This window comes from Neoarius graeffei, chromosome 5 (assembly GCF_027579695.1).
Source record: "Neoarius graeffei isolate fNeoGra1 chromosome 5, fNeoGra1.pri, whole genome shotgun sequence".
In the NCBI taxonomy this organism is placed as follows: domain Eukaryota; kingdom Metazoa; phylum Chordata; class Actinopteri; order Siluriformes; family Ariidae; genus Neoarius; species Neoarius graeffei.
The window spans coordinates 12,573,050-12,599,039 of NC_083573.1; the positions used below are offsets into that span (position 1 = coordinate 12,573,050).

At 41.3% G+C, this 25,990-nt stretch overlaps 1 protein-coding gene across 1 annotated transcript in view; it reads left to right on the forward strand.

Annotated features, from left to right (window-relative positions):
• The window catches only part of LOC132885891 (C-C chemokine receptor type 4-like), a 41,610-nt gene extending 18,792 nt beyond the window's left edge, over positions 1–22,818 (forward strand). The window contains exons 4-9 of the mRNA XM_060920416.1: positions 5,101–5,341; positions 10,176–10,245; positions 11,964–12,197; positions 13,302–13,457; positions 20,470–20,562; positions 22,349–22,818. Coding sequence (XP_060776399.1) covers positions 10,204–10,245; positions 11,964–12,197; positions 13,302–13,457; positions 20,470–20,562; positions 22,349–22,672 — 849 coding nt within the window. The 5' untranslated portion in view covers positions 5,101–5,341; positions 10,176–10,203 and the 3' untranslated portion in view covers positions 22,673–22,818. The remainder of the gene's footprint in view (positions 1–5,100; positions 5,342–10,175; positions 10,246–11,963; positions 12,198–13,301; positions 13,458–20,469; positions 20,563–22,348) is intronic.
• Positions 22,819–25,990: the final 3,172 nt, after the last annotated feature.

The following is a 25,990-nucleotide window of genomic DNA, read 5'->3' on the forward strand; positions in this document are numbered from 1 at the left end:
TTCTGGATCATGTTTAGATACGGCTTCTTCTTTGAACTATAGAGTTTTAGCTGGCAACAGCAGATGGCACGGTGAATTGTGTTCACAGATAATGTTCTCTGGAAATATTCCTGAGTCCATTTTGTGATTTCCAATACAGAAGCATGCCTGTATGTGATGCAGTGCCGTCTAAGGGCCTGAAGATCACGGGCACCCAGTATGGTTTTCCGACCTTGACCCTTACGCACAGAGATTCTTCCAGATTCTCTGAATCTTTTGATGATATTATGCACTGTAGATGATGATATGTTCAAACTCTTTGCAATTTTACACTGTTGAACTCCTTTCTGATATTGCTCTACTATTTGTCGACGCAGAATTAGGGGGATTGGTGATCCTCTTCCCATCTTTACTTCTGAGAGCCGCTGCCACTCCAAGATGCTCTTTTTATACCCAGTCATGTTAATGACCTTTTGCCAATTGACCTAACGAGTTTCAATTTGGTCCTCCAGCTGTTCCTTTTTTGTACCTTTAACTTTTCCAGCCTCTTATTGCCCCTGTCCCAACTTTTTTGAGATGTGTTGCTGTCATGAAATTTCAAATGAGCCAATATTTGGCTTGAAATTTCAAAATGTCTCACTTTCGACATCTGATATGTTGTCTATGTTCTATTGTGAATACAATATCGGTTTTTGAGATTTGCAGATTATTGCATTCCGTTTTTATTTACAATTTGTACTTTGTCCCAACTTTTTTGGAATCGGGGTTGTAAATCAAATCAAAACATGCTTCAACAAAGTATTAGTTTAAGGGTGTGCACACTTATCCAACCAGTTTATTGTATGTTTTTTATTTATGTTTTTCTCCCTAACAGATGTTTGTTTTTCAACTGAATTGTACAGGTTATAGGTCACATTAAAGGTGGAAAAGGTTTGAAATTATTTATCGTGATCTCATTTTTTTTACATCAGAAAAACCTATCATTTTAACGTGGTGTGTACACTTTATAGCCACTGTACTTCACTTCCTTTTGTGCCACCTTCTTTGTAGCTATACTGCCGGTCAATATTTCCATCATAGTATCTATTCATAAGACCATTGCATATATAATAATGCATTATTTAACATGACATTTTCAAGTTATATACTGGACACTTTTTCAGCATGGCAGGGTGCATTATCCTGCTGCAAGAGGCCAGTGCTATTAGGGAATATTGTTGCCATGAAAGGGTATACTTAGTCTGCAACCATGTTTATATGGGTGATACATGTCAAAGTAACATCCTCATGAATGCTGGGACCTACGATTTCCCAGCAGAACATGGTCCAGTGCATCGCACTGCCTCTGCTGCAAGTCTTCTTCCCATAGTGCATCCTGGTGCCATTTCTTCCCCAAACAAGCGAGGTACATGCACCCGGCTAGCGAGATATAAAAGAAAAAGCAATTCACCAGTCCAGGCCACCTTCTTCCATTGCTCCATGGTCTAGTTCTGATACTCACGTGCTTACTGTAGGCATTTTTTTTTTGGTGGATAGCAGTCAGTATGGGCGCTTTGACCAGTCTGCAGTTACTCGGCCCCATACAAAGCAAGTTGTGATGCACTGGGTGTTCTGACACCTTTCTGTCATAGCCAGCCTTAACATTTTCAGCCATTTGTGCTACAGTAGCTCTTCTGCGGTTCACCAATTGTTCTTCACTTTTGATAGATAATAATCACTGCATACTGAGAACACCCCCATGACCTACAATTTTGGAGATGTGTTGACCCAGTCATCTAGCCATCGCATTTTGACGCTTGTCAAAGATGCTAAGATCCTTATGCTTGTCCATTTTTTTCTGCTTCCAACATATCACCTTCAAGAACTGACTGTTTGCTTACTGCCTGATATGCCCCACCCTTTAACAGGTGCCATTGTAATGATATAATCAAATGTTGTTCACTTCACCTCCCAGTGCCCTTATAGTTCACTGTTTCAAAACCTGCAAAAGGCAGCCATCCTCCATTAAAGGACTTGTCGCAGGAATTTAATTTCACCTGTGCTGTTTGGCTCTGCCCACCTTCAGCCTACTTGAAAACCCAGCTATTAATCTCCCGCTAAATGGCCTTAAAGGTCTACTAAGGTGACAATGTCGATTTTTTTCACTACACATCTGAAATAGTGTATTAATGAGATGCAACCCTGACTTACAGACAAACCCAAACACTTTACCTATAAAATGAGGCTGAAACTATGCATTATATCACACTTGTACGGAAAAAGGCGGAAATATTGCCGGAAACACTCGAGCTGCTTTCCGAATGGTTTCTGTCAGGTGTGACATCACTTACAGTACACAGCCATATTCGACAAAATGGATGATAGTGCCAGCGACATTTCTTCACTGATTTCCTTGAGTATTTTAGACAATGACATGAATAGCGATGATGATCACGATATACAAACATTACCATATCAATTCGAGCCGTGTGTGATTTCTAAAGAAGGCAGCTTTGGTGCGCCGTGAGTGATGCCTCTACTCCTCGCTTTGGGCTGCAGTGAGCTTGTTGCTCTTTTAACATCAGGGTTGTCCAGCGCTCTGCGCGGCGGTGCTTTTATGCTTGGCACAGTGTTCTGAGCGATGTTGCTCGGTGGTTTTGGACAACAGCGCCCTGCATGGCGGTACTTCTGTGCTCGCTTTGTGGATCTACGGCGCGGTGTTCAGAGCGATGTTGCCCGGCAGCGGCTGTGCAGGCGGTGTGGGACATATTTTTGTGTGCCTTTTGGTGGGACTGTGGTTGCTACACCATTGGAATTACATCCTAAGAGAGGCAGTATACAAATTTAACTGGTTATTATTAAGAAAGGAACACAGAAAAGTCCTCTGGGAACGATGGGTCAGAATCGCAGCAGCAGTGACTGGGTCGAAATGACTGGTAAGAGTTTTTCTTCAGATATTCTCAATAAAATTGCTCATTAATGGTACAAGCTGTTGTTAGTATATTTCCAATAATTATTAGAAAACATTTATGATGTATTTAAAGCAACAAATTAATGGAAACGTTAGATATATAATCATACTGAAATAAGCATAGTCGTTTACTAGTGTTGTGCATGAACGCGTTCAAAAGAAAGCGTTCATTGAACACGCTCGTTTTTCCATGAACTTTGAACTGAACGCAACAACTTTGTAATGAAAGAACTTGAACGTGAATTCGTTCAAATTATGCAACATGAACGACAAACATGAAGATGAACGAAACATGAAACCTGATGAATCGAGTGGCACGTCTACTTGCAAGATATTTTACGTTCTACTACTTCACTGTCAGTCTGATGTTGTTGTCACTCACTGCCCTGAGGTGCCGCGTGTATGCAATGCATCATGGATAACGTAGTGTGAAGCTGGAGATAGTGGATGGCTCTATGATTTGGCTCCATACTACGTTACCCATGATGCAGCAGAGCAGAGTAGGCGTAACCCAGCATTCCCTAGCTACAGGCAGCAGACAGCGCGCGCACCACAGCCGGCGCACACTCACAGCAACATGGCCAGTGAAAGTTCAAGTAGCGGCACGGAGAACACAGATGAGACGGATTCTCCTCATGGTTATTTACAGCAATTTTACACAATTTCACACAAAGACTCAGACAGTAAAAACCTTACCTTTCTGTGTAAGCTCTGTCCACCTTTCCTGAAAAAAACAAGTAAGAACATCGACAACGTCGTTCTCAAATTTGAAACGATACATTGAGTTGAAGCATCTGTCCAGTTTCAAAGCATATATGCAAGTCCTCGAGGATCAGAAGGGAAAGGGCAAGAAGATCCCCTGCCAAAATCCCAAAATCCAAGTCACACTGCCTGCAGCCTTCAAGAGTACCACTGTCTCCCAGCAGCAGGTAGATAAACTGATTATTGACTACACTGTGGAAGATTTACAACCACTAAGCAAAGTTGAGAAATCCTCATTCATCAGACTAGTTTATTAGAAGTTATTGTTAGTTGAAACTGAAAGCATTTGTTTGAAGTCACGTGTAACGTTTTGGTGCAGTGGTTGAGTCAGTAAAGAAATCAAAATATTTTGTCCTTTTCCCATATATAGTATGTACAATAACTTCCATTTTGTGTGATAGAATATAATATCTATAATATGTGAGTAGTTTTGAGCTAGAATGTAGCATATGATTTTAGTCTTTATTTTCATATTCCGCCTAAAAGTAAAATGAACTGAACTTTGAACTAGTTCAGAATTAAAACTGTGAACTATGAACGTGACCAGTTCACTTTTAACATGTTTGAACTGAACTTGAACTAGTTCAAAAAAAGTGTGAACTTGCACAACAGTGTCGTTTACTTGTAACCGGAAGACCATATACAGGTATTCTGTCACCTAGGTCTAGGCTTTATACAAATCACAGTCTTCAACAGAAAGGATGTATGGCAAATAGCATTTATCTATTGCCTTCTTGTGTTTTTGTCCTTTGGGAATTGATGCAGGCTAGTTTTTTTTTTTTTTTCCACTTCTGCCATTGTTGCATCCTCCAACACAACACCTGGATCCAACTATTACCTCAAATAATCTTAAAAAATACAAACTTCAACAATCCTCACTGTTCTCACTTCTTTCAATTATGGCAGGGTGTACTGTGAGTGACATCACCTGTCGGGAGCTTAGGAACATTTCTGATCATCAACCGAGCAGCAATAGCGTGTAAAATATACTAAAAGTAATTGGCTAAATAAAAAGTCATTTACTATCGTAAACGGTCAGAAAATGGGCTATTACATGGTTGAAAACCACTGTTTGTTTGTTTAAAAGAAGAAAAACTGGTAGGGTAATTGTCATCTTAGTTGGCCTTTAAGAGAGAGAAACCTTAAGGCAATTTACTTACAGAGACATACAGAGACACCCACACCACTTCTCATCTCTTGTTGTTCAGTGGCTTGATTGATAGTGAAACCATAGAGAATGTGTCCATTTGTCTTATACGGTAGCTTAACACCCTACACCTTCTCCCCAAAGGTTTCAGCTTGTATTCTTGCTCAATATGATTTGTGTCACCAATAATTTGTTTGTCATCATTAATAATATGCACATACTATAAATAATAAAAACCTGTATATGTTTTTTTTGTCTTCAGAACAAAATGACACTGTCCCAAATGAACCAGCATGGCCCTTCTCATCAGTGGACATAACTATGACAGAAGCACATGCCCACACACCTCACATGCCACCCATCTCCCCTTTGATTACAACACAGACCTCATGGATTAAAGACTTCAATACCCCATGGGACAAGATGCCTGCCACACTCTCACGGAGCATATCAAGAGGGGAAGGGCTAATCCAGCAGACAGAAGAGTCATGGACAGAACTGTGGTGGGTGCCATGCATGAACATTGTCCGAACCCTAACAGGGCTGCCTGTATGGAGGTGGCAAAAATGATAGTTTCTAAGTATACTTTGACCTTTACTGACACAATAGATGGAGGACAGCTCGGCATCAGCTACTTCTCACTTGTTAATCAGTTAAAAACGAAAACTGAACATGTAAACCGCAACAACACTTGTGATCGAATTTGGAAACCAAGAACAACAGAAGGTGGGAATGCTGGCTCTGCTACCAAAACAGTCAGTGAAATGCAAAACAGACAGACAGTTTTGGTTGCATTAACTGACACCCAATATCGATCCCAGAGGGAGAAACAGTTGAGTCTTTGGAAGAGAAAAGAGCAAATATGATAGTCATATTTCAGTCTGCTGGACTCAGAGTTGCAGAGTTGCCAGATGTTAATAATTCACTGGCTTTGACATACATTTATGAGCGCTACATGATAAACACTTGCCCTCCTCCCCGTATTCTCAAGATTGAAAAGCAGTGGCCTTTCCTTTTCACAAAAAGAGGGCTGTGCACACATTTCCAAACTCTAACAGACATTGACATATCAGATTGTCTTGGAGAGGCACTTAAAAACAAAGGGAAGTGGATCATCAAGTATTTTCAAAAACAGGAAGAGAACAGAAACATTCAGAGTCTATTTAGGGAGATGGAGAGTGCTACTGGGACTTTGGCTATGCAAAGCAACCAGACTAGAATGGGAGCAGTACTCCTGTGAAGCTGCTGCTGCTGATGATGATGATGATGATGATGATGATGATGATGAAGCACTTCCTTGAAAATGATGAGTCTATCTTCATTTTGGCAGATGCAAGTAGACAAATAATCTTGAATTTTATGAAATATAAATGAAGTCAATTTTGGCTATTTGAAGAGTGACTCAAAAGATAGACCCACTGGTAGAAACCATCTCAGAAGAATCAGGCCTATCTTTTTTAAAAAGTTGCTCTTAAAAAGTAGTGTAACCTTGCTTTGTAATGTCAAGTCAAGTTTATTTCTATAGCGCTTGTAACAATAGACATTGTCACAAAGCAGCTTTACAGAATTTGAATGACTTTAAACATAAGCTAATTTTATCCCCAATCGGGTCGGAGCTAAGGGGTGGCCGGGGGGGCCGTGGCCACCCCAGGGCACGCCTTGGCCACGCCCTGGCCACCCCAGGGCCGGACAATAAAATTTATAAAACCGATATGTCCCACGAAATGTTAGTTCCGCCTGCTGGATTTTTGTTCCGCCTATTTGGTTTCTGCGGGGATGCATATTACCGTAGCACATAAACATTTCATGCGTTCAAGCAGCAGGTGGTATCAGATAGTCATGCTCTAGTCCGACAACACAACAACCTACGAACTACATGAATGTGCGATTAATTTAGGATGTAAATTATTCATCTCCTATACTCTCTTCAAGTTTTCTCACTTTGTAGACATACAGTTACAATTCTGTCCTCAGACAATTCAGAGTTTCCAGAAATCTCCAGAGTTTCCAGAAATATCCACTTTGCCCAGGGTTTTCGAAAGTATCCGTTTTCAGTGACTGAAACCTTCGTTTACATGTAAATGCAACCGTATAGATATGCGTCTTTATAGATATCTGGCTACAGTGGGATTTGTGCTGTGTGCACACATAGGTGGTGTTTACATTAGACCGTATCCGTCTCGTTTTCGTCGCGAATGCACTGTCCGTTCACATTAAAACGCTGGGAAACGACTCCACAGGCGGAACAACTTGAATCCGCCAGGGCCCACGTATTCAACCCAGTTCGTATCTGATCCGGTGCTGTGTAAACATTGAGGAATGATGAAACGCTGTGCTGAGCTCTAGCTGACGTCGTCATTGGACAACGTCACTGTGACATCCACCTTCCTGATTCGCTGGCATTGGGATCACACACACAGCGGCTCAGTCCCGAATCACTGCTCGTGCGCTTCACTCGCGCGCTCTGTGAGCCGCGCAGGGCCGGAGTGCGCACCCTCCAGAGGGCACTTGCTGTTCAGGGCGGAGTGATTTGGAGCGCAGGAGGAAGCGCTGAGCCGCACTGAGGTTTATTTACACATTTCAACTTATTTACCTCCTTCAGGCGCTTAAACTCAGTGAGAACATGAACATCACAGCCAGGTGTGTTTATCTGCTGGAGAAGGTGTTCGCTTGCCATCCTTCCACTTGCAAGTGGTGAGTGACTTGCGCATTCCCGATATGCACTGGGATCATGTGACGTGCCGTCTAATTAGTCATGTGATTAGTGTATCCGTGTATTGGCGTTGCTGTGTGCACACGAATCGTGTATTGGCGTTGCTGTGTGCACGCGAATCGTTTTAAAAATGTTAATCTGATGATCCGCTGATACGGTCTAATGTAAACACCACCATAGATAGATACTAGATAGATAGAAAGCAAAACGTCGGTGGTTTTCGATTGTCCGACTCAAAAGAGAAAATTACGTCAGCGAGTTAGCTGTCTATGAATCACTTTGCTCACTCTAACCGCAGAATACAACTTTTAAAGTTAATGTTTGTCTGTTACATGAAAATATAGAGATGTTGTGTGTTACTGGTGGGAGTACACATTGATTAATAATTGTCGCACTCATACATACACAACACTCATGCATTCTCTCAACACACGCTCTCCCCCTACCCCTCTCATGCACCACATTTCTATATTTACATGTAACGCACTCACTCATACACAACACTTATGCACTCTCTTAACACACTGTCTATCTCACTCTCACACACAATTTGTGCACTACATTTCTCTATTTACATGTAACATCATACACTCAACACAGACACACAACTCATGTATTAAATTTTTATATTTAAATGTAACATTCATGCACTGTCTTAACACTCTCTCTCTTTCTCACTCGTATATGAACACATACTTCACTCTCTTAACACACACTGTCTTTCTCTCACTCACTATAAGATACAACTCATGCACTCTCAACACACACCCTCTCTTACACACACACACCACTCATGCATGATGCACTACATTTCTATATTTACATGTAACACACTCACTGGTATACACAACACTCGTGCACTCAACACACACACCACTCATGCACTCTGAACACACTCACCCACACACCACCCATGCACTACATTTCTATATTCACATACAACACACACAACACTCATGCACTCTGAACATACACTCTCTCTCTCACACACACAACTTATGCACTTCATTTTTGTATTTACATGTAACATATCTTCACACACACACACACACACACACACACACACACACACACACACACACACACACAATTCGTATACTACAGCTCATCTACCGTATATCTACCGTACATGCAGTGCACATACTTTCCCCCTCTCTCTCTCTCACACACACACCACTCATGCACTACACCTCGTCTATGTTGTGTTACATCAGTGTAACACTTTCACTCACACACACGCATGCGCACACACACACAAACACATTTTGTAACTCAACACATTTAGTTTGTACAGTACTTACAATGGACAATATCACAACATGTTGTAAGTGTTTACATATGTTGTATGTATGAGTTAAGTGTACAAGTATTTTCCTTTTCCTGAGCAAAGCACTCTTTATTCAAGCCTGACTAATATTCTTGCTACTTCCCAGGTGCCTGGGACAGGTGATCTTTTAGTTTTTACTTTTGTATTTTAGTAGTGATCGTTAAAATCCTGATGCTTAACTAGAGTAAACAAGTTGGATGTTTCTTTGTTTTGTAGATGCTTTATGTTACATAAATAAATTAATACATTAATTTCTGACCTCTTGGTTCACATGGGTTTTGTTCATGAGTTAGGCACCAGATATGCCACCAGATACATCAGAATACAGGAAATCAAATCTAGCTAATTCAAAATTTCCCGGGGGAGGACCCCGGAAACCCCCCCCCCCCTTAATTTAGTCACAGCATGGCCACCCCTTGTATATCCTTGGCCCCCCTTTGGCCACCCCATGTGAAAAATCCTGGCTACGCCACTGTCCCCAATCTATCCCCAATGAGCAAGCCCGTGGTGACAGTGGCAAGGAAAAACTCCCTCAGACAACATGAGGAAGAAACCTTGAGAGGAACCAAACTCAAAAGGGAACCCATCCTCATTTGGGTGACAACAGACAAAATGATTATAACATTAACAGTTTTAACATGAAGTCTGTTTAGTTGATGTTATAACTCTTCAGTTGATGGAAACTTGAGTGCAAAACTGTTCATGACAACTGCAGTCCTCAGCCATAAGAGCATTACTGTAAGTGTCCAGAGCATCTTCCAAATGTGACTTTCAACTGTCCATACGGGGCCGTCCTCCACAGGAGCGATGTGATGACACTCCAGCCAGACATAGGGCATCAGGATGGATCAGGCAGGTCCGAGGAGCAGAAGGGATCAGCATCTCGATCTCAGAATTGACATGTAGCTCAGAGGGACAGACCGGGGGGGTGAACACAGGTTGTTAGGTATGCCCAATGTCACCTGATGAGTAGGAACAGTGCATTTTGCGTTGAGTGCAAGCAGGGACTCTGGCAAAACTAACTGTGACAGCATAACTAAAAGGGGATAGCTAGAAGAAATTAACGTATTAATTTATTTATGTAACAAAGCATGAGGGACAGGCATGAGGAAGCCCCGGGACATAAAGCAGCAGCCACTACACAGTCAACAAACTCAAGTGAGCAAGCAAGTGGGAGACTGACAGCATCCATACATCCCAGTTTACCAAAACACTCCATGTCTGAGGACCAGATCTACTCCTTTACCTCATAACATTATTTATGCTTTGAATTTACAAAATGGTTTGCATTTTACAGGCATGTGTAACATCAACATCGATCCAGAATGACATGGACCTACCTGTCATGCCAAGACTGGTCATGCTTGGTAAGCAATGGTTTATAATTTAGAGAATTTTTTTAATAGTATTTAGAGTACTGTGTGTCTTTTAAAGGAACATGCTGATTTTTTGGGAAATTAGCTCATTTGCAGTCTACCCCAGAGTTAGATAAAAGGATACATACTATTCTCTTCTCTGTGCATGCAATGCCCAGTCTGACACCATTAACCAAGCTTAGCATAATCACTGGAAGTGAATGGAGACAGTTTGCCTATAGCTCCCAGGACCTATAGGGGAGCTATTTGCTAACATTCACTTCTGGTGATTATGCTAAGCTACACTAATGGTGTCAGACTGGCCATTGTGCACACAGAGAAGAGAAGGGAAAACATCCTTTTATCTAACTCTGGGGTACACTGCAAATAAGCTAATTTCCCAAAACGTTGGCATGTTCCTTTAACCTTTATTGAAATAGGGGTAGCATTAGAGTTTTCGGTGAAACACTCTAAAAAGTGTATTTGTGTAGTAGTTGAAGTAATGTAATGTTTTTCATGAGTCTCATTCAGTTTTCTGCTTTAGTCATGGCAGTGTACTTTTGTGGGCTAGATATCAACTTGAAATTACACCTTGACCGATTAACCTGCTTTTCTTATTCAAGTCAAAGTGTGCGAGTTAGGTTTCTTCAGGTTTCATTTTTGTGCGTCTGGCATCATGATGCCTTTTTCGGATTTTTCCCTCGGTAGTTGAGCCGTTAAACCGCCATTTTCTCTTGTTGACTCAGGAAAGAACGCAAGTTTAATGCTAGACAAAATATTTGTGATCAAATAATGTATTATTTTAGATATACAGTTATCTAACTTAATTGGTTAAATTGTGTTGTTTAAGTTTTCTTACGAATTGAACTGGCTATTGTTAAGCTAATGGTAGCAAGTTTTAAATTAGTCAGCATAACATTTTTGATGCAATTTGCTGGTTTGCTAGCAAACAGGTACAGTAGCTAACTAACATTAGGTTAGTAATTCGCAAGCGGGACTCATGGTTTACTTTCACGCGTGACTGAGAGTTGTGTATTTATGTTGTGTACTAGTGTAGCTGTTTATGAGCACATTAACAGCTAAGCAGGGTGGCTTGTTAGCTTGCCACCATGCTCATCGAGGCCATGCACATGGTTCTATTCAAACCCTACCACCTCAGGGTCAACCGTGTGTAACATTACTTGGAGTCTAACGGTAGGCTTCGGCGCTTTTTGTCAATTGGCTGGGTTAATTTATTTCCAACTTGGTTTGTTAGTAGCCCTACCAGAGACCCAAATGTTGGTGTAAATACCCTTAAAAAGTCAGTTTTCCATAATAGGTGCCCTTTAACCCTATTTTATCATTTAACCTCTAAACTCACTTAGCAGTTAACAGTGGTGAAATAAGTATTCAGAGCCTTTACTTGAATAAAAGTATTTACCGGTAAATGCTGTCAGCGAAAGTTACTTTAAGTATTAAAAGGAAAATTATCCATTGTGCAATAAAATGTTCCCTGTCATTGATTTACTATATCTGATGTTGATGGATTAATATTACTACTGTATTAATGTGTATGTTTAAGGTTGAACTCATTTTAACTACTTTATATACTGTTGGCTAGTTTAATCTACAGTGATGTATCATGGTCTGTAAGGTCATATGTTGGTCACGTGGCTGTCCTGTGAGAACAGATCCCTTCAATTTGCCTCACATCTTGAACCTTACTAACTCTGCTTGTGCTCTTTTCTCAGACTACCATGGCTGGTTCAACGCCTGCTAGACTGAAGGTGATTTTGGGGGAGAGCAACACTGAAAAATTAACTCTCCCAAATGGCATACCAGAGTCACCTTCTCAGCAAGATACAGTAAAGACAACCTTTGGGCTGAATGGCAACATCAGACTCCAATACATGGACCAAGATTTTGGAAACGACTTCTTCAATCTAAATTCTACCACTGAACTTCAGGATTTGGGGACAATCAAGGTAATCCACCAGCAAACAAATCCACTTTGGATTAGTGCCACTGAGACCACATCATCTCATTCTCTTTCACTTGAGTCTGATGACAGTGGTTCGTTAGCATCAAATGACACAATAATCCTCTCATCCCCTGAGTCTGTGTCATCTCAAAAACAACAGTGGCCAGAAGACTTTCAGATTCCCAGATTTTCAAATGACACAGAGCTCCAACTAGAGAAGGGGAATTCTGAGTACCATGCAAGCCAAAAACTTGACTGTCATCTCCAGAATCAAGTCTGATATTCTGAATAGACTAGCAGAAGAAATTTACACATACAAGGCTTATCCAGAGGATGCACATTTCTGCGTAGTTGCAGAGGCCTTAAATCAAGAAGCACCCTTGTTTGAGAGAACCTGGCTCATTCAGTGGCTATGGTTGGAAACAGAGACTGAAGTACAAAATGGGAAACTACAGGACTCTGCTCAAATTGCAAGGATGTCCAGAGCTGTCAGTAAATTCCCTGAAATCCAAAGCTACTACAGATGCTTTCCCTGCAAAAAAAGTGAAAAGGCCGAAACGAGTTGAAGCTAACTTTTATCCATCCTTCCCTATTGGTGAGACTCTGGAAAGCCTTGAAAAAGAGACTTGAACTTCTGACACAGACTGGGATAAGGAACAGCGAAAAGGTCATAGCAGACAAAATGGCTCGCACATTTGCCTACAGACGACAGGAGGTGGTAAACCAAGAACCCAGCATTAAGGACTTCAAGGACAGATGGCCTGCACTGTTCCAAAAGAAAGAGAACTGAAGTGTCTTGGTTTTGATATAGTGAGCTTATAAGAATTGGTCATAATTTGATGTAGTTGAGATTAAGTTCAACATGACAGAATTTATAGTTGAGTTTCTATATTTGTAATACTTTTTGGTATATTGACATTTTGGCAATTTTACAGGCATGCCTTAGTGGTTAATTTGTTAAAATTGAGATTGTTTACAGACCCAGGGATGTGATTCTTCCGGATTAATCCAGCTCTATGTTTTCCTGCTTTTTTGTTCTTTGCCAATCGCATGCCTGAGACCTGTTGCATTTCCTTTGATTCAGGATACTGCATGTCATTTGTTGTAGATCAATGCAGAGTTCCTGAGGCTCATGGCTGTTCCTCTTGAAGAGAAGTTCATGGCACAGTTAGACCTGCACTCCAGTCAGCTGATTAGAGTCATCCGTGCCAAAGGAGGAGCAACACGCCAAAAGACAGCAGACATTATGGAGACTTTGGACAAGGTAGATCTGTATCATCAGAGGAGACTCTGATTTTTCTTGGTCCAGTGGTGCTTAAAAGTTTGTGAACCCTTTAGAATTTTCTATATTTCTGCATAAATATGACCTAAAACAACATCAGATTTTCACACAAGTCCTAAAAGTAGATAAAAAGAACCCAGTTAAACAAATGAGACAAAAATATTGTACTTGGTCATTTATTTATTGAGGAAAATGATCCAATTTTACATATCTGTGAATGGCAAAAGTATATGAACCTCTAGGATTAGCAGTTAATTTGAAGGTGAAATTAGTGTCAGGTGTTTTCAATCAATGGGATGGCAATAAGGTGTGAGTGGGCACCCCATTTTATTTAAAGAACAGGGCTCTATCAAAGTCTGATCTTCACAACACATGTTTGTGGAAGTGTATCATGGCACGAACAAAGGAGATTTCTGAGGACCTCAGAAAAAGCGTTGTTGATGCTCATCAGACTGGAAAAGGTTACAAAACCATCTCTAAAGAGTTTGGACTCCACCAATCCACAGTCAGACAGATTGTGTACAAAGGGAGGAAATTCAAGACCATTGTTACCCTCCCCAGGAGTGGTTGACCAACAAAGATCACTCCAAGAGCAAGGCGTGTAATAGTCGGTGAGGTCACAAAGGACCCCAGGGTAACTTCTAAGCAACTGAAGGCCTCTCTCACATTGGCTAATGTGAATGTTCATAAGTCCACCATCAGGAGAACGCTGAACAACAATGGTGTGCATGGCAGGGTTGCAAGGAAAAAGACACTGCTCTCCAAAAAGAACATTGCTGCTCATCTGCAGTTTGATAAAGATCACGTGGACAAGCCAGAAGGCTACTGGAAAAATGTTTTGTGGAAGGATGAGACCAAAATAGAACTTTTTGGTTTAAATGAGAAGTGTTATGTTTGGAGAAAGGAAAACACTGCATTCCAGCATAAGAACCTTATCCCATCTGTGAAACATGGTGGTGGTAGTATCATGGTTTGGGCCTGTTTTGCTGCATCTGGGCCAAGATGGCTTGCCATCATTGATGGAACAATGAATTCTGAATTATAACAGCAAATTCTAAAGGCAAATGTCAGGAAATCTGTCCATGAACTGAACCTCAAGAGAAGGTGGGTCATGCAGCAAGAGAACAACCCTAAGCACACAAGTCATTCTACCAAAGAATGGTTAAAGAAGAATAATGTTTTGGAATGGCCAAGTCAAAGTCCTGACCTTAATCCAATCGAAATGTTGTGGAAGGGGGTGGCACGGTGGTGTAGTGGTTAGCGCTGTCGCCTCACAGCAAGAAGGTCCGGGTTCGAGCCCCGTGGCCGGCAAGGGCCTTTCTGTGCGGAGTTTGCATGTTCTCCCCATGTCCGCGTGGGTTTCCTTCGGGTGCTCCGGTTTCCCCCACAGTCCAAAGACATGCAGCTTAGGTTAACTGGTGACTCTAAATTGACCGTAGGTGTGAATGTGAGTGTGAATGGTTGTCTGTGTCTATGTGTCAGCCCTGTGATGACCTGGCGACTTGTCCAGGGTGTACCCCGCCTTTCGCCCGTAGTCAGCTGGGATAGGCTCCAGCTCGCCTGCGACCCTGTAGAACAGGATAAAGCGGCTAGAGATAATGAGATGAGATGTTGTGGAAGGACCTGAAGCGAGCAGTTCATGTGAGGAAACCCACCAAAATCCCAGAGTTGAAGCTGTTCTGTGTGGAGGAATGGGGTAAAAATTCCTCCAAGCCAGTGTGCAGGACTGATCAACAGTTACTGGAAACGTTTAGTTGTAGTTATTGCTGCACAAGGGGGTCACACCAGATACTGAAAGCAAAGGTTCACAAACAGTACTTTTGCCACTCACAGACATGTAATATTGGATCATTTTCCTCAATAAATGACCAAGTATAATATTGTTTGTCTCATTTGTTTAACTGGGTTCTCTTTATCTGCTTTTAGGACTTGTGTGAAAATCTGATGATGTTTTAGGTCATATTATGCAAAAATATAAAAAATTCTAAAGGGTCTGCAAACTTTCAAGCACCACTGTAGCTAAGATGGATGTCACGGTTTATCTGTATCCTTACTGATACATTAACATGGGTAAATCATTGGCATATATAAAGATTGACCACATGTCAGTTCCCCAAAAGTGAACCCAAAATGTCCTCCCTCTGGTGGCTAGCTTCAGCATAGATCATACAACCTGCTGTCTTAATAGATGCGTCATGGGCCAAACTAAAAAATCAAAGTACACATCAATTTTCTTTTTTCCAAAGAGGGTTTCTGTCATTTTAACAGTGTTGGGGAGTAACGGATTACATGTACCGGCGTTACGTAATCAGAGTACAAATCATGAGTAACTGTAATCCGTTACAGTTACTGTTTTAATAAGTGGTAATCGGAATACAGTTACTTTGTTGAAATAAATGGATTACACAGCGGTACTTCCCTTTTCACATTTTAGGCTATTCCCTAAAATTTAGGGAATAGCCTAAAATGTGAAAAGGGAAGTACCGGATGCCGCCTGAATCGCGCAGAACAAAAAAAAAAAACAGTTTAAATCGGGAAGCTGCGCACATTTGTGCACAATGTGCGCAGCTTCCCGATTTAAACTGTTTTTTTTTTTTTGTTCTGCGCGATTCAGGTGGCATCCGCCAAAAGGCGCGCTGTGAATATATAAAGTTGTATCAGACAGCCTTTAAAGTTTGATGAAGTCAGTTTCAGGCTTTGGAGCAGGCTTTGGCAGTTTCAGGCTTTGGCAGCCCTGCATAGTCACTTGGCACAGGGCATTTTTGTTATTGTCACATCAAGTTTAATAGGATGTTTAATAGGATATTTAATAAGCTCAGTTTAGTCATTAAAAGAATACTGACAGTAAATGGAAAAATAAGTTTCATTTTTGATAATTGTTTTATAAAAACACTATTGGCCCTTTTCCACTACCCTTTTTCAGCTCACTTCAGCTCGCTTCAGCTCGCTTCAGCCCGACACGGCTCGCGTTTCGACTACCAAAAACCAGCACGATTCAGCTCGCTTCAGCCCTGCTTAGCCCCTAAAACTCGCACTGTTTTGGAGTGGGGCTGAAGCGAGCCAAACCGTGCCGAGTGAGGTTGGGGGCGTGAGCAGACACTCCCCTGTGCGCTGATTGGTGAGGAGGAGTGTCCTCACATGCCCACACACGCCCCGCGAGCGCGCTGGGATCTGTAAACACCGCAAACCCGGAAGGAGAATAATTATGAATTACGAGAATTTCTGAAGCCTTATGCGCCTCGCCTCATCTATACGCTCTTGCCAGTATCTGTCCGCGTTGTCGGTGACAACAAGCCACAGCACCAAGACCAGCAACACTAACGACTCCATGTCCTCCATGTTTATTGTTTACTCTCCGGGTCGTGAGACTACCGCTTAAAAGATCACTGAATCAGTGACATACAGAGCATCGTGGACGAGTTCGCGGAGCGCAAGGCTCGTCGTATGCCCTTCAAATAATGCGCGCAGTAGGCTATTGATGTTTTATTATGAGCCATGTACAGTATGTCGCCTAATGTTTTTTTGTTTCTGAGTTACATGTTCGTTTGAAGGACTTAATGTACAAAATAACATAGTTGCACCCCGTAGTGTTGAAATTGGTAAACACAGTGCATTCAGTGAGGTTTGCACCGCCCTCCTTTTATTTCTGACTCTTCCTGTCACCGTTGCAACCTCTGAGCGCTCATTCGTATGCCCTTCAAATAATGTGCGCAGTATAGGCTATTGATGTTTTATTATGAGCCATGTACAGTATCCTAATGTTTTTTGTTTCTGAGTTACATGTTCGTTTGAAGGACTTGATGTACTAAACAACATAGTTGCACCCGGTAGTGTTGAAATTGGTAAACACCGCAGCTGCGGACATTTTGTAGCCTAAAATGATGTTATGATAAGCTTTAATAAAGGGCCTGGTCATTTGCCCCGCCCCCGGCCCGGCTCTGACTTGTTCCGCCACTGTCACTGATGTCACTGTTTGCGCTGCTTAACCTGACGTCCACCCACTTTCGCTAACTCCACCCAATGTGTCCACCCACTTCCAGCCAGCACGGTTCAGCGCGGTTGTAGTCAAAATGCAACTCCAACAGCCCCGCTCAGCCTGACTCAGCTCGACTCGGCACGGCACGGCTCAGCCGCGTTTGTAGTGGAAAAGCGGCATAAGTCTATCTAATACTCTTCCACTTTCAAGTGTTGGAAATAAAGAAATCGTTAAGGAAAAATTGGGCTTTTTTATTGTCTTTCAACAAATGAAACATATGATAAACCTTTTGTTGCACACCCCACATTTTGTTAATGCACAAAACAATATCACTATTGGTGGGTATAAATAGATTCCTGAGGGTCTAAGGTTTCAAACAGTATATGTTTGCCATATATATTTTGATGGAAATTCTAAAACATTGAAATAATTATCCGCCACCTCCACCATCCCCTCCCGTAACATACCCTCTACTGCAAACAAATGGCATACAGTAAATGCAGATTCTAAAGAATTAGGAGGAATGAGCAGATATACAGCAGTGAAATGCAGAATTGGAATGACCAGTGTGGAAGGAGGAAGGGGAAGATCATCTTTAAACAAAGTTCAGTAGGGTGACTGCTGTGGAGAAAAAGCTCTTTCTGTATCTGGTGGTTTTGGTGGGTAGGCTCCTGAAGCGTCTCTTGGAGGGAAGGATCTAGAAGAGTCTGTTTGCCAGAAGAGAGGAGTCTTTGAGAATGCTGCACACTCTGCGCAGGCATCCCTTCTTCTGTCTCCTCAATATAAGTGAAGTGCCTCTAATGTGTTGGGCAGTTTTCAACACATTCATGTAGTCTTTAAAAAGATGGCAATGTCAAGTAATCCAAAGTAATCAGATTACGTTACTCACCTTAAGTAACCTAATGGATTACGGTACAAATTACATTTTGGAGCATGTAATCTGTAATTTGTAGGGGATTACATTTTAAAAGTAACCTTCCCAACACTGCATTTTAAATAGTTCTTATCACACTGATTTGTGTTCAAGTGTCCATTTTCATTGTCATGACTGACAGCTGAGCTCTGCTCGACGGCTGTATGGGTGGGAACTTGGAAGTACGGCTCTGGAATAATATGGCTTCATATTTGTACAGTGGAGGGAGTGGAGACATGGCATCCATCTTTATTTACAGTCAATGGGCAGCCAGTGTACCAACAGTGTCTTTTATATAGTACGCAGGGCATGTTTTCAGCCACTCAAAAGCTACAGTGGTGCTTGAAAGTTTGTGAACCCTTTAGAATTTTCTATATTTCTGCATAAATATGACCTAAAACATCATCGGATTTTCACACAAGTCCTAAAGGTAGATAAAGAGAACCCAGTTAAACAAATGAGACAAATATATTATACTTGGTCATTTATTTATTGAGGAAAATGATCCAATATTACATATCTGTGAGTGGCAAAAGTATGTGAACCTCTAGGATTAGCAGTTATTTGAAGGTGAAATTAGAGTCAGGTGTTTTCAATCAATGGGATGACAATCAGGTGTGAGTGGGCACCCTGTTTTATATAAAAAACAAGGATCTATCAAAGTCTGATCTTCACAACACATGTTTGTGGAAGTGTATCATGGCACGAACAAAGGAGATTTCTGAGGACCTCAGAAAAAGTGTTGCTGATGCTCATCAGGCTGGAAAACATTGCAAAACCATCTCTAAAGAGTTTGGACTCCACCAATCCACAGACAGACAGACTGTGTACAAATGGAGGAAACTCAAGACCATTGTTACCCTCCCCAGGAGTGGGCGACCAACAAAGATCACTCCAAGAGCAAGGCGTGTAATAGTCAGCGAGGTCACAAAGGACCCCAGGGTAACTTCTAAGCAACTGAAGGCCTCTCTCACATTGGCTAATGTTAATGTTCATGAGTCCACCATCAGGAAAACACTAAACAACAATGGTGTGCATGGCAGGGCTGCAAGGAGAAAGCCACTGCTCTCCAAAAAGAACATTTCTGCTTGTCTACAGTCTGTTAAAGATCATGTGGACAAGCCAGAAGGCTATTGGACAAATGTTTTGTGGACGGATGAGACCAAAATAGAATTTTTGATTTAAATGAGAAGCGTTATGTTTGGAGAAAGGAAAACACTGCATTCCAGCATAAGAACCTTATCCCATCTGTGAAACATGGTGGTGGTAGTATCATGGTTTGGGCCTGTTTTGCTGCATCTGGGCCAGGATGGCTTGCCATCATTGATGGAACAATGAATTCTGAATTATACCAGTGAATTCTAAAGGAAAATGTCAGGACATCTGTCCATGAACTGAATCTCAAGAGAAGGTGGGCCATGCAGCAAGACAACGGCCCTGAGCACACAAGTTGTTCTACCAAAGAATGGTTAAAGAAGAATAAAGTTAATGTTTTGGAATGGCCAAGTCAAAGTCCTGACTTTAATCCAATCAAAATGTTGTGGAAGGACCTGAAGCGAGCAGTTCATGTGAGGAAACCCACCAACATCCCAGAGTTGAAGCTGTTCTGTATGGAGGAATGGGCTAAAATTCCTCCAAGCCGGTGTGCAGGACTGATCAACAGTTACCGGAAACGTTTAGTTGCAGTTATCGCTCCACAAGGGGGTCACACAAGATACTGAAAGCAAAGGTTCACATACTTTTGCCACTCACAGATATGTAATATTGGATCATTTTCTTCAATAAATAAACGAGCAAGTATAATATTTCTGTCTCATTTGTTTAACTGGGTTCTCTTTCTCTACTTTTAGGACTTGTGTGAAAATCCGATGATGTTTTAGGTCATATTTATGCAGAAATATAGAAAATTCTAAAGGGTTCACAAACTTTCAAGCACCACTGTATACCATTGAGCTCACATTCTCTCTCTCTCTCTCTTTTTTTTTTTGAAACACTAGTGTCAAAAATGTCTGATTAGCAAATGTAGGAATTTAACTGTAAGTGTAAGGGCATCTTTTTTTCAGAGGTTTGAAAAGGTAAAATTAATCAAGAGTATGTTGTTGTAGACTGATGACATTCATCTTCAGAGAGAGTGTGTCCTGAAAGCCCTCATCATCTTCCTGGGAGAAGATGCAGATGACCTGATCAAGGAATATGTTGTAAGTTTCAACAGCAATCTGCATGTCAGCACATCTTGCCAAAAGGGACAAACACATAAATATCCTTGATTTAAATCTAATGCAGTAAAAGGGAGATTACAACTGTTATAACACACTGTCTTACACTTTCATACATCAAACAAAACACTGGGAAGTGGCAAAATCATCAAAATGAACTCAACAATAAAAGACACAAAGTACCCTTAAAGGGTAACGCCATTTTTCCACAAAACCAGGTGTGTAATAGGAGAAAAACATATACGTAATCAATTCCGTTAATTATTTCCATTATATATCGAACATGAAAAAATATTTTTAACTTTAAAATCATGAATTGACACAGAGGAGTCGAAGTTGGAGGAGTCAGCCATTTTGAGATTGTGGGCAACTATAAACCAATCAGAATCTTTCGTTAATGCACCTCCCTCTGATCTGTGACGTCACTGAGCCCATGAAAACAGTGTTTACAAACAGATCACTGTGATGACAGTAGGAGTCCCGGCTGGTGGCTTGTATTCGATTCGTTTTATCCCGACCTTGTCAGCTGTCAGATTTATGTTCATGGACCCGGTAAGCTGGTAAATAATATTTATTTATTTATTTATTTATTTACCAAATTCTAACAGAAAACAAGAGCGCCCGAAAGGGAAAACCGAGCCGATGTCCTACCAAGCCTACTGCGCATGCGCGAAGCCTACTGCGCATGCGCAGAACACATGACGTCATTACAATTAGCAAGTTCTCATACAGACCGTTTTAGTATTCAAAACAAGTCATTACAAATTATTTGACTCGGCCAAAGACTCGACCAATACGCACAAAACATAAAAATCGGCAAATGCGTTAAATACTCACCGATTTTCTATCAGCCCAGCTGATCGGTAGGACAAAACTACTGTTGAATTTTCCTACCCTCCTGGATTTCGCGCATGCGCAGTAGGCTTGGTAGGACAAATCCAAGAGGTAGGATAACTTTACAGAACACCGCCTCACGGCTGTAATGCAAATTGCTTTCCTCCTCGGTATACAAGTGCGCTTCCATGGCAGGGAAAAAGAAACTACATTTTACCGCCTATGTAGTCCCCTATTTAAATAAATAGGAGTCATTCAGGATTCAGCCATGTTTTTGCTCCGTGTTTTTACTCGACCAAAGTTATACAGTATTATGAGCTTTAAGTTGCATAAATAAAACCATTTGGTGAAACTTTGAAGGAGATTGTACTGGTTTTTTACCTTATTACCATGAAGCACTGAAGAGTTCTTTTCAGTGGTGGGCCGCATGACGTCACACAGTAGATCAATATGGTGGAACGCATCTTCGCTGAGCTCAGCGCAAGCCCATATTATTAAAAGTTAAAAGATACTGTTATGCGGCCTGTTCTTTCTCTATAAAGTCCATGATCGATTACTTTATATATTTATCTATCTATTTGTGGTGATTTTGTACAAAAATTGCCTTATCCTTTAAATTACTTCACCTTGACCTTTTTGCAACATCTTAATACCAGACTTGGCCAATCATGAGCCATCATTCAGTGAAATATAGTCATAATTATGTAGCCACTATCTTCAATAATTGTGAAGCCTTGGAAAAAAGCCTTTCAAAAACTGTGGTGGTAGATTATGTTATGATCAAGATGATGCATCAGAATAATTAAGTTATGACAGAGTATGACTCAGGCCAGTGCCGTTTTTATCCCATACCAAGTGCATAGTTACTGTATAACAGCATGAAGTGATGCCAGTGGTGTTTTGTGATTATGTCATGTACTGTACCCTTCTATAGGACTCTGGAGCCAGACTTGCTGAGAATGACCTGGAGCAGCTCACCATGACAGTTTTTGTCATTTGGAAAGAGGGGGAAGGAGTATGGGAGCAACCTGAAGATATAGGCATCGTCATTGAGGGTGTGGAGGTGTTGAATGAACTGACCTCAGTCACCTCAGGCTGTGTCCTGCTTCTAGGTTTGATATATGTGCTCAACCTAGCATATCCCAAACCCCTTCGTTTCACTTTTGAAGTGCTACAGAAAATCATCGTGCAGCTTGCGCAGCACAAGATGTCCCCCAAAGTCCAAAATCTGTATGGCAGACTTCAAGGCTCGCAGTAGTAACACACTACGATTGCTCCTTTTGGCCAAGAAATGGCCATGTGCTATGTTATGAAAGCACAATGCTGTGGAGCATGTACATTGAGCTTCTATTGGATATTGGACCTTTGTATGCTCGTAGAGACAATATATAAACAAAACTAATATTCCTCAAACCACATTATGAAATGTTATTGCACCGATTTTGATTTTTGTGGGAGCAAGAGTTTATGGTTTTCTCCAAACATGTTTCCTTGTATTTGTGGGGAAAGGTTTGACTTCAGTTTAAACTTGTTCCAGAAAGCAGCTACACAGCATATAATGCCTGTACAGCAAAGCAAATAGCTAGCCCCTTTTGTCAAAAAATGGTCTTATGCCATGCTACGGAAGCATAATGGTGAGAAGCATGTAAAGATTAAGCCTCTTTTGGATGTTGGGCCTTTGTATGTTCCAAGAGGCAATATAAACTACAAATATTCCTCAAACCACAATGTGAAATACTATTAGACTAATTTTGCAACAGATTTTGCCAGAGTTTGTAGTTTTCTCTAAATGTGTTTCCTAGTATTTGTGGGGTTACCACAATTATACAGTTAACATCGCTGGTGACAATTTCCAAGAGTATACCGTAACATGCAACGCCTTTTCTTTCCTTCCATGAAGCCACTGGTTTCAGTGAGTAGCTATATATGTATGTGTAGTATGAAGTATTAAGAAAATTAAATTTACTTGAGGGCGGCATGGTGGTGTAGTGGTCAGCGCTGTCGCCTCACAGCAAGAAGGTCCGGGTTCGAGCCCTGTGGCCGGCGAGGGCCTTTCTGTGCGGAGTTTGCATGTTCTCCCCGTGTCTGCGTGGATTTCCTCCGGGTGCTCCGGTTTCCCCCACAGTCCAAAGAGATGCAGGTTAGGTTAACTGGTGACTCTAAATTGACCATAGTTGTGAGTGTGAATGGTTGTCTGTGTCTACGTGTCAGCCCTGTGATGACCTGGTGACTTGTTCAGGGTGTACCCCGCCTTTCGCCCGTAGTCAGCTGGGATAGGCTCCAGCTTGCCTGCGACCCTGTAGAACAGGATAAAGCGGCTAGAGAGGATGAGATGAGAATATATTGAAAAGAAGTCCACAGTCCCCAGATTCCAAGGTGCTTGATCTTGTTTTGTCCAGCCAAAAGCCTAGAACCGCAATCATATGTTCAGTAAAAGAATTTGAGGTAACTTAGTTGTATTGCCATGAACTGAAACTGTTGGCTGCCAGAAAGGTGGAAAAAGGCTGGTTGGTAAAATTAAAGATATATTTTATAAGTCCTCCACTGTCAAAAGTGCCTTTATGTTTCTTTGTATGTAATGTCCAATAATGCCGTAAGTTGCATAATATTCACTAGCAGTAGCTAGTTAAAGGGATTTCTGAATAGGAAAGATTTTGCCTTATCACCCAACTCTGTTGCGCACTTTTTCCATACTGGTGTGATACTGTATGTGTCAAGACTGTTAAGCATATTATGCATATTTTCATAATACTTTGTTGTACTACTTTGTACTTTGTTGACAACTTGTTAAATACATAATTAAGCCAAATAACATTTTTGGTCCTACAGTAATAACCATTATGCATTTTGTGCATATTTGAGAAAAGGGCAGAAATTTGCCTAAAAGTTTTTATGCATATGTTGGTCCAAAAGCTGTAATGTGACCGTAAAGTTAATAGAATACTAACTACGCATAATAATACTAATAGAATATTAGTTAATAGAATAGTAACTACGCATCTGCCTGCACATATCAGAACATTCCAGGTGCACGCTTTAGCAAAGTTTCATAGAAAATCTTGAGCCAATCACGTACAGATGCGAGCAGTAAGCAAATATCTTCAGAGTACAATAGATAACATTTCTAAGACACAACTCAGAGTGCACTCTCGACATCACTTGAGGTGGTGTCTTTTTTCTTCTTCTTCTCCTTTTTTCACTTTCCTATTTTATATCTCTGTTTTATATGAGCTACTATAATAAATAACTGAAAAGACAACTGCTAAGCATTCTGAAGTGTTTATTAGAACTTTCCATTACAATTTGGCATCCCTGGGTGGGCCCTACTCGTCTGATCCTCGGACGGCGGGACACTCCCAAGATCACGGTGCGGAGCTGAGAACTCGGACGAGAGACCAGACCGTCAGGGCTCACCGAACCAGTAAGTGATAACTTTGCATTCTTGTGTCAAGAAATTAGTGGGAACAGTATTTAAAGACTGATACAAGAGGCAGACAGAAATTTGTCCTAGTCAATGAAGACTGATATAAGAGATGGACAGAGATTGTCCCAGTCAATGAAGACTGATAAGAGATGGACAGAGATTGTCCCAGTCAAGGAAGACTGATATAAGAGACGGACAGAAGTTTGTCCGAGCCCAGGAGGACTGCTAAGCTGTGGTACCATCAATATGTTTGCTGAAATGGATAAAACACAATTTTGAGACAATAAACCGCGAGTAGTTTATTGGGTTGTGTAAGAGAAACTCTGCCTAAGTGACGACTGGGTAATGGCTCACCTACTTGAGAGAGGGAAGTACGGGTGAGTGTTTCGACGGATTCACGTTCAGCGATTCATAACTGGGAAAGAATTTAATCTTGCTCCCTTTGTTCTGTGTGAACAACTGGCCCATTGTAGGAACGGGATAGAGAGGTTCGATCACAAAGTCGCCAAGACACACCGGTGTGCACGCAAAATATTGATGAATTAACAGAGTACTGTCCTCCTCCAAATTCTGAAACAGAGAAATAGATCTTGTACACATGCATGAGTTGTCTTTGAGGTCGTTGTGCTAAATGATACCTACTTTTAGCTTAAGGTAAATGTCATAAATTGTTTACTAATAAGAACATACCTAAGGATTATTGTGTCGCATTTTGGACATAGTCCAACTTGTTCTTCTTGTGATCCTGATAAAAACTCAGCCATTGTTGTCATAACCTTTTGATATAGTAACAGTGTACAATGGGGAACAGAAATGGCAAGTTAGGGAAAGAAAAGGAAGAAGCAAGTAAGGCTGAGGCTACATGTGCTATAATAAGAATTGGGTGTTCCTATGACAGCCCAAACATCCAGTTTATGAAGACCTCGTATGGCGAGGATTGCTTAGCACAGTTTGATATATGGGTAAAGGACTTACGATTCCCTGAGAAGGGTAGTTTTAGTCCCAGGCAGATAGAACAGTTAGAAGAAAAGTTGAAACGGAAGGAAAAAGAAGAGTCTGCAGATAATGTTAAATTCTTAGGGGACTGGAGGGCGTTTTCTGCATGGAAAGAAGAAACACTTAAGAGAGAGTACAAAAGCGAGAAACGACAGG